General features: G+C 67.0%; 1 protein-coding gene across 2 annotated transcripts; it reads left to right on the forward strand.

Annotated features, from left to right (window-relative positions):
• The first annotated feature begins 239 nt into the window (after positions 1–239).
• On the forward strand, positions 240–7,762 carry NUDT14 (nudix hydrolase 14). 2 transcript variants are annotated; one of them, XM_034992568.1, is made up of 5 exons: positions 240–401; positions 3,327–3,370; positions 3,957–4,021; positions 4,184–4,421; positions 7,447–7,762. In XM_034992568.1, the coding sequence occupies exons 1-5, from the start codon at positions 321–323 to the stop codon at positions 7,685–7,687; spliced, it is 669 nt and encodes a 222-aa protein (XP_034848459.1). In that variant the 5' UTR covers positions 240–320; the 3' UTR covers positions 7,688–7,762. The 2 variants fall into 2 exon arrangements, with proteins under 2 accessions (XP_034848459.1, XP_034848460.1); XM_034992569.1 differs by having other exon boundaries at positions 4,220–4,421.
• Positions 7,763–9,160: the final 1,398 nt, after the last annotated feature.

Here is a 9,160-nt window from a genome sequence, read left to right on the forward strand (position 1 = left end):
CGGCGGGTCCCCTCCAGCCACGCCCGCGCCCGCCAGCCCGCCCGCACACCCCGCGGGACGCCGCCCCGCAGCCGGGGTCCACCGGCTAGCCCCCCACTCCGCTCGCACGTGGGGGCGGACCCGGGAGGGCCCCACCTGCGCGCGGACCCGGCAGGTGCTGCCCGCGCGCCCGGCCCGCCCCGCCCCAGCCCGCCCCCGCGCCCTCCCGCCCCGCCCCGCGCACACTGGGCATGCCCAGAGCCGGGTCACGCGCCCGGCAGCCCGAGGCCGGTGCGGACTCTGCCCGCGTCCGCCCCGGCCGGGCTGCCCAGCGCGCTGCCATGGAGCGCATCGAGGGGGCGGCCCTGGGCCGCTGCGCAGCCTCGCCCTACCTGCGGCCGTTCACGCTGCACTACCGCCAGGTGAGCCCGCCCCGCCCGCGCGCGCCCTCCGCGGCCGCCCCCCCCGGCCGCCCCGGCCCCCCGAGCCCCGCCCACAGGCTGGGGCCCGCCCCCGCCCCGCCCCCTCCCTCGTGGAGCGCCCCCAGCCCCGCGTGCGGGTCCGGTTCGAGTCCGCTTCCCAGACCTGGTAAGCGCCCGAGTCGGGGCAGCTCTGGGGACGACCATCCCTCCGAGGAGGCTTTGCCGGGCCCCGGCACTTTTTGCAGGGGGACCTATGGGGCGCCCCGGGGGTCAGGGAAAGCTTCCTGGAGGCGGTGGTCTTCATTCTCGGCAGCGGCAGCGGAGGTAGGGTTGTGGCGTGAGGAGGCAGGAGAGGGATCTGGCAGAGCCCTGGGGAGCCTCTCCAGGTGGGCTCCCTTCCGAGGGCACCTCCTCAGAGCCCCCACCTCGCAGGGATGCAGGCAGGCTGCACCCCGGGCAGCCCTCTCCTCCGGCCCCCAACCCCCACCCCCGTCCCCAGCGAGGGCAGGACCGCGCTGACGCCCAGAGTACTGTGCATATAGCGAGTTCACGAGAAATGTTTGTTGGGCGAGTGAGAACCAGTTCTGGGCTTTGGGCGCCCCACCTTCTGCTTGCCCGCTGTTGGGAGTGTCTCCGGGCCTTCCAGATGAGGACTGCCCTCCGCCTCGCCGCCGGGACAGGTGGTCCCGGTCTTCGGTGCTCCTCTTCCCGGCCGCCCTGGGCTGGCAGCTCCCTGTCGGCTTGCCGGCCCTTCCTGTCGCCAGCCCCGTGAAGCCTTCTTAGCCTCCAGCCCTTGCTCGCCCTGTCCGTGGAGCCCTGTTGGCTCCAGGGGGACAGGGGCATCGTGTCCCTGGGATGGGCCCTGGTAGTGCTGGCCCGGGGCAGAAGCAGGGGGTCAGTTGAGGGACAGTGTGGGGACATGGAGGCCTCTGTTCTTCTCCTTGGCGTTGACTTTGGGTGCGGATGCCTGATGCCACCAAGGGGCTGGGGCTGTGGTGGGGTGGGCAGTGGGTAGGCACAGGTGGTCCAGGCACACACCTGCTGTGTGGCCTACGGCTGCCGTTCTGTCTCCCCGAGGTGAAGCCTGTCAGTGCGGCTCCGCTGATGGCTGTGGTGACCGGAGCGGAGCCAGGGCTGGTGGGAGGCGGTGGTGGGCACGGGCTGGGGAGCCAAGGCAGCGTTCCTTCAGGGGCTGTGGGACGTGGGGCTGGGCCGTGCATGCCACCGGCGGGGAGGGGGCATCTGCAGCCATCCTTGGCCCGGAGAGACATGGTGGCCGGAGAGACCAAAGGCAGGTCACCCGGCCCCCCTGGAAGATTAACCGGGCCTAGCACCCACCTAGCTGGTCCGGGGGTCCTGTGGCAGGGCTGGCTAGGCCTCACTGGGCCTCTCTGGCCCGTCCCTTGCATCCTGTCTTGGCTGGACCGAAGGGTCTGACAGACATTGTGATCTTGAGCTGGGAGGGTCCCTGAGACTTGCACCAGGTGCCGCTTACCCCGAGGGCGGCAGAGACACAGCAGGTGTTGGCAGGCCTGGGGTGGGGGGGCAGGCCTGCTCTGGAGTGCGTCCTGGGTGGGTGGCCGGCCCCGGGTGGCCGGATTGCAGGCAGGCCCGGGCTTGCCTCCTGGGGGTGCTGCCTCCCGATGGCCTCCCAGGCAGCCTGACCATCCCCTTGAAACAAAGGCCCCTGCCACTCCTCTAGGAGAGCTCAAACCCACTCGCCCAGCTCCCCTTGGGCCAGCATGTGGGCCTCTGCCTGTGAAGCCCCTCTGCTTGGAATGCCCTTCCCTCACTTCTGTGGGGCCTGGTACAGCGTCACCTCTTCCAGGAAGTCCTCCCTCTTCTGCAGCCCTGGTTGCACGTTCTGTGTCTCTGGTGCTCAGGTCCATGTCCACTTCAAGGCCTGGACAGAGCCCTAAGGACAGGGCCTGCGGCTCTGCAGTGCCTTAGGGCTGACCCAATGGCTGAAGGCAGATGGGCTAAGGACGCTGGCGAGGGGCAGCCACAGGGCAGGGCTCCAGGGCCCTGGGTCCAGCCGCACTGGCAGAGACCCCTTGGGGAGGAGGCAGTGGCCGCTGTCCATGTCCACTCTAGCCCCAAGGATGGGAGCCCGCCTTGCCTAGTGGTATCCAGCTGGCAGGATTCTGGGCCCCTCATACACCCTGCCTGTTGGAACCCCACGAATGCCCCTTCTGGCTCCCCCAGTGGGCCTGGTCCAGCCGCTGCCTTGCACTGCCTCCTTCATTCACTGATTGCTGCCTGGAGCCCTGCGAGCCCGTCGGGGGGTGGTGCCCAGGCTTGGGAGCAGGATGACGGATGCAAGCGACAGAACAGCAGGGTGACAGGATGCACGAGAGACAGCCCGGGACAGAAGCCGGGCTGCGTCCAGTCACCATCACCACATCACCATGTCCGGCAGGGGGGTCCCCCTGCCTAGCTGGGGCGCTCCCGCCCCAGCTGCTCCCGGTGCTGGTGTCCTCAGGAGGCCGGCCTGCCCCTCCCGCCTTCCTGTCTGGCCTGTCCATTGGCCTGAGGGAGCATCGACACTGAAAACCTGATCTCTGCTCACCCCCACCCACACCCCATACTGCTCCTCCCCCATGACCCTCTCGGTCCTGCCTACACTTGGTGACAGCGTACGTCTCGGCAGCTCCTTGAACTCAGCCTGTGCCAAATGGCAGCTGCCTTTCCACCATGTGCTCTGGTTTTCGGCCCCACCCCTGGAGAACATCAGGCTGGCCTTGACCTCCCTCCCCAACCCGCTGCAGCTCCCCGCTCCTGATGGACCCAGGCCTTGAGGGGGCCGCCCGGGCAGGGACCGGTGTAGGGGGTCTGTCTGGCCTGCCCAGCTTCCCAGGGCACTTGCACACATGCCGGCCGCCCTCTGGCTCCCCCTGACCCCTGACCGCTGGACTTCTCTTTCAGAATGGCACTCAGAAGTCATGGGACTTCATGAAGACACATGACAGGTGAGAGCCCAGCCTGGCCTGGCTGATGCCCACTGGGACACTGGGGCCCAGGGGCAGGGAGCCGCCCCCTGTCTCTGCCTTGCTGCACCCCTCATGTTCTCTGGGTGTGCCCTCTTGCTCCCGGCTCGGGCCGCCTGGACCATAGTGGCCCGCAGGCCCTCTTGGACCTGGAAGAGGCCATCTGGGTGCCCTCGTCCTGCCCCGAGCATCAGGGGTGTGGGCTAGACGGCAGTGAGGCGCGAGGAGTGTGGCTGGTAGGCAGCCGGCCAGCAGGGACCACATGTCCCGTCAGTCAGCCAGCCTCAGCTGCTGCCACCCCCGACCTGCCCAGCTGCCCAGCATGTCCTTCCCTACCCCCGTGCCCCCGTTCTGCCAGTCGGAATACAGTAGGCCTGCGTCCTGGCCTGACTGTGGGACCCTGGCACGCTCTGGCCCTGCCTGGGCCTCAGTCTCCCCATCTGAGTAAGGGACCAGTTTTCCCAGACTGCTGGGGAGCGGAGATGGGCTGAGCATGCTGGGAGCCAGGGGCCCGGGGGAGGTGAGGTGAGGAATTGCTTCTGTGCTGAGCTCCATCCACCCCCTACAGTGTGGCCATTCTCATGTTCAACTCTTCCCAGCAGAGTCTGGTGTTGGTGAAGCAGTTCCGGCCAGGTGAGGCCTGTGGGCATGGGCTGTGGGGCGAGGGGAGAGGCCCCTGGGGCCCTAGGGTCAGAATGTCAATGTGGGCTGGGGGCTCCAGTGGGAACCAAAGCCCAGTGAGGGGGTCTGCATCCACTACATGGCTGTGACCGTGGTCCGCCCTTCCCCAACCAGCCGTGTACGTGGGTGAGGTGGAACGCCATTTCCCAGGGTCCCTGGCAGCTGTAGACCAGGATGGACCCCAGGAGCTGCAGGTGGCACTGCCTGGCTCGGCAGGGGTGACATACGAGCTGTGTGCGGGCCTTGTGGACCAGCCCGGGCTCTCGCTGGAGGAAGTGGCCTGCACGGAGGCTTGGGAGGAGTGTGGCTACCGCCTGGCTCCCTCCGACCTGCGCCGGGTCGCCACCTACAAGTGAGTGGGCTTGGGCCACAGGCCTGCAAAGCTGGGGAAGGGCATCTTGTCGGCACCACCTGGGGGATGGGACAGGCTGGGAGGCAGTGAGCGCCCCATCCCCAGGGGCGTGCAAGCAGGGCAGTTCCTCCTTGTTTTTCAACATGGTGTCGGGGGAAGGTTGGGCAGAACCACCTCAGATTGTGCTCCAGGCCGGAACCCAGGGCTCTTGGGGGCGGTTCTGGAGCATGCGAGCCCCCACCCTTCGGCCCCTAGCTGTGTGGGGCTGTGTGGGGCCGGCTCTGGGCCCAGCTGCTGCTGGCAGATGCCTCTACTTCCTGTGGGATTAAGCACTGGGCGCCGGGGGTGGGGGTGAGTCACAGATCTGTCACACGGCGGCTCAGGAATGAGGCTGGGGGGCGGGGGCTCCTGCGTGGCTGGGGAGGGAAGGGGTGTGGCCTGGAGCCTAGACTTCAGGGCCTGCCCCCACCGAAGCCGGGCGGCCCCCACCACCTTCCCCATGCGGCTGTCCTTCCGGGACGGGACGGGACGCTGGGGTCACGCCCCTGCATCCCCTGCCCCAGCGATGCTGTCATGGGTCCCTGAGCCTGGTGAAGCGTGGGGGCAGGAGGACACCCTCCACCACAACACTGAGCATGGACCCCGACAGCCTTCTCTAGAGGGGAGGGGGCTGGTGGGGAGCTCTGCTTCGCAGCCCAGTGCAGGGACCACTCAGCCTCGGGCCCAGGTCCTCTGCCTCAGCCGCCCAAGGGCTTTGTCAGGGCGTCTCCCCGGCCTGGGGGCTGGGGGGCTGGAGCTGACCTCCAGGCCGAGGAGGGAGAGGAGCCTGGGCTTGGACCCCCCCACGTTCAACATAGGTGCCAAGCGCTTGAGCGTCTTTTTTTAAGACTTTATTTATTTATTTGAGAGAGAGAGCACGAGAGGGAGGAGGGTCAGAGGGAGAAGCAGACCCCCTGCCGAGCAGGGAGCCCGATGCGGGACTCGATCCCGGGACTCCAGGATCATGACCTGAGCCGAAGGCAGTCGCCCAACCGACTGAGCCACCCAGGCGCCCGTGGTTGAGCATCTTGGTCTGAGGGGCAGGCCTGCTGTCTGCAGGTGTCCTTGGTGCTGGGGGCCAGGAGCATCTGAGGGTCCTGATCTGGGGCCGGGGTTGAGCCAGCGGGAGGCACCCTGGCAGGGCGGGGGACCCTGGATGAGGTGAGCCTGGGCGGAGTCCTGGCAGAGGGGCTACACCGCCTCCCTTGTTCTGGGGCACGTGGATGAACAACCCCCGCCGCGGTGGTTCCAGGAGCAGGGCGTCAGGGCTATAGCCTGATCCCGAGGGTGCTGGGGAGCCCGGGAGGGCTCTGGGCAGCAAGCAGCTTGTGAAGACTTGCATTTTGCAGACGAGGTGTGGCTGTGGGGAGGCAGGACTGAAGGGGCTGGAGTAGAGGTCAGGGCAGCTGTGCCTGGGGGTCTGCTGGGAGCTGGACAGACAGCGAGAGCCAGGCCACTCACCTGCCGGTCACAGGTGACAAGGCCCAGGCATTCCTCTGCGATCGCCCAGCAGACGATGGGGCTGCGCATAGTCTTCTTGCTCCGGGTCAGAGGCTGTGCCCGTCTCCTTCACGTGCCGGCGGAAACTGGGCCTGGAAGCCCCCCAGACTGGCGCTTCCATCAAAGGCGCAGGCCGTGGCCCCCGCCGGAAACAGGCCGTCAGGAGGGACTGTGGCAGATAAGCGGCTGGGGGTGGAGGAAGCAGCTGGGTGAGGCCCGTCTGGATGGGGCTCCCCTCCTGGGGAGTGGGGCACGGAAGCCCCCCTGTGTGCTGGGCCACTTGCAAGAGCAGCCTCCACCCTGCAGGTCTCTGGCTGGCCTCAGACACCCTCTGGTCCTCCTCTTCCCCTGCACACTTGTGCTTGACTCTCCCCTCCAGTCCCGGGATGCAGACGGGCCTGCCCCTGCCCTGTCCTCACAGACGTCCCATCCCGGCTGCCCACTCCGGCCTTCCACTGCTGCCACTCTGGGCCACGGCTGCCACTGGGTGCCTGTCCCCTTCCTGGTGGCCACCAGCCACCGAGGGAGGGGACTCCCTCTCACCCCTCCACGCCCCGGCTGCCTCAGCACAAGCCCTCCCCAACCTGGAAGTGGCGTCCCGGCGGGGCTGGCATTAGGGGCTGTCACAGGCCGGGCCACACGGTTGCCAGGTGGGTCCTTGCTTCCGGCCAGCCTGGAGCCCTGGGTGCAGGCCACGGTCTGTGCTGGGAAGGGAGGCCCTGGCTGAGGGGCTCCCGTGGGCAGAGGGGTCGCGACCTGCACGAGGGTGCTGCAGACCCACACCGCAGAGATCTAACGGCTTTAGTCAACCCCCCTTTACAACCTCACAGTAGCTGTGGGTCTGCAGTCTGCTTCCTGGGAACAGGCCAGTGCTCATGGGCCATGCTACAGTCAGGGCATCGGCCGGGGCCATGGGCTCATCTGGGTCTCAGGGTTCCCTTTCCAGCTCACGTGGTTGTGGCAGAATCCAGCTCCCTGTGGCTGTGTGGCTGAGGGCCCCGTTTCCTGGCTGGCTGTTGGCCGGGGACCACCATCCGCTCCCTGAGGCCACCGGCAGGCCTGGACCACGTGGCCCCCACCCATGGCAGCTTGCTTCGTCTACAAGGCTCGCAGGATGGTGCCTCTCTGATTTCCTCCATCTCTGTCGTCTAAGCCTTCACCAAAGAGCTCACCTAATTAGGTCAGGCCCACCAAGATAATCTCTCAATGAACTGGAAGTCAACTGATTAAAGCCCTCAGTTACACGTGCAGAATTCCCTTGCCACGTGACATAAGAATCACAGAAGCGATAGCCAGCATGTTGCCAGGTTTCTGCCACACTTGAGGGTGGTGGGAATCTGGCGGGGGACGCAGGGCGGTGTATCCCGGAGTCCTGCCTGCCAGACGGGTCTCCCTGGCAGGAGTGGCTAGAAGGAGGGCTGGAAGGGGCAGGGGTGGCCCGTGAGGCCTGCGTGGGTGGCTCAGGAGATGCTGTCTCAACCCGTAGGTCTGGTGTGGGACTCACTGGCTCCAGCCAGACTATGTTCTACGCAGAAGTGACAGATGCCCAGCGGGGCAGCCTGGGCGGGGGCCTGGAAGAGGAGGGCGAGCTCATTGAGGTGGTGCACCTGCCCCTGGATGGTGCCCAGGCCTTCGCGGATGACCCGGATGTCCCCAAGACCCTCGGTGTCATCTTTGGCATCTCATGGTTCTTCAGCTGTGTGGCCCCTGGCCTGGGTCCCCAGTGAGACTCCAGGGGCTCAAGATCAAGGCTGATTCTGGCCACTCGCCCTACAGATCAAATAAAGGCTCGTGTGGCTCCAGCCTGTGTCCACTGGTTCCGAGCTGTGAGCAGGGGTGGGCTGGGGGAGGTGGAGGGACAGTGGATCTTTCCCAGATGGGCCCTGGGGGAGGGTGGGCTCTCCATGAGAGCCTCTCAGCTCCACTGGGAAGCCTCTGGCTGCAGGCAGGGAAGGGACGGCTGTGGGCAGCTGGTGGTGGGCAGAGGACTAAGGTCAGGCCTTAGGTGGGGGCCTGGGGAGAGACAGGGAGGATGGTGCCAGGCCAGGCCACCTCCCAGGGCAGGGGAGGTGGGGATGGGGGCTCGGCCGGGCAAGCACTCGAGGAGGACTGCGTGGTGGGCCACAGGGTGGCCGTATGGCCATGGAAGTGGCAGCTGAGCCAGCCCTCAGGAGGCGGGGGTGGGGATGGAAGTGCAGGCTGTGCATTCCAGAGGGCACACGCTCCCAGCTCCGGGGCTGAGCTAGAGCCCCTCTCCGGGAGCCCGAAGCCAGAGCTGCTCTGGATCTAGGTCTCATGCCCCCAGTAGCCCCTGCATCCCCTGGGCCGTTGGGAGTTTGTGCCAGCCTGCGTGTGGGCCTGCAAGCCCAGAAGGACCCCTGCCTTGCACACTCGCCTGCGTCTGTGGCCCTTAAACACTTGGGGTCACAGGAGGGCCCGGTGCCCACTCAGCTACGCACCCAGTAAGGCCTCCACAGGTAATGGGTGGATTGGAGCCCATTGTGGAGAGTATGCCGCAATCTCGGGCCTTTGCAGGATGGGGGTCTGGCCTGAGGGCTGGGGAAGCTCCTGGAGGGAGGGCCAGCCTGACCCTTCCCCTGAGCCCTCCAAGTGCTCCGGCTAGCCCCAAGGGCCATGCTGTGGGTGATGGGTTTTGGGCGGTTTGGAGAGGGCAAGGTGTCCAGGGGCTGTTGCCGTCACAGGCAGGGGGGACTGGAGTGGCCAGGAGCTGTGCTGCAGACCTCACTTAGTGCCCTGAGCCGCCGTGTCCCCTGGGACTGGGCCTCAGGCCGTCACGGTGGAAGATGCTGAACAAGACCGTGCCTTTGGCTCTCACTGAGACCCCGTTGTCAGGTGGGGATGCCTCACTTGGGCTGAGGTCCACCTGCCCCCCTGTAATCCCCCTGCCCTGGGCCCAGGCTGACCCCATGCAGGCAGGTGTTTTTTTCTGAGCAGGCATGGAGGGTCCGTCCCTCCTGCTGGCCTGGGGAGTGCTTGGGGGGCTCGGCCCAGTTGGGACCGGCACAGTGTAGACAGCCCCTGGCCTGGCGATGGAGGCTGCCCCGCGGAGGCCGTGCCCAAGGGGCCCGCTCAAGCAGCACCACCTGTATGCAAATGCTGGCTGCACCCAGGTAGGGCCTCCTGCGAGCCCCGCCAGTGAGGGACCTGCTGCCGAGGAGGGGCCCTCAGGCATGGGGTGT

This window comes from Mirounga leonina, unplaced genomic scaffold (genome assembly GCF_011800145.1).
Source record: "Mirounga leonina isolate KUSES-001 unplaced genomic scaffold, KU_Mleo_1.0 Mir_82, whole genome shotgun sequence".
NCBI lineage: Eukaryota > Metazoa > Chordata > Mammalia > Carnivora > Phocidae > Mirounga > Mirounga leonina.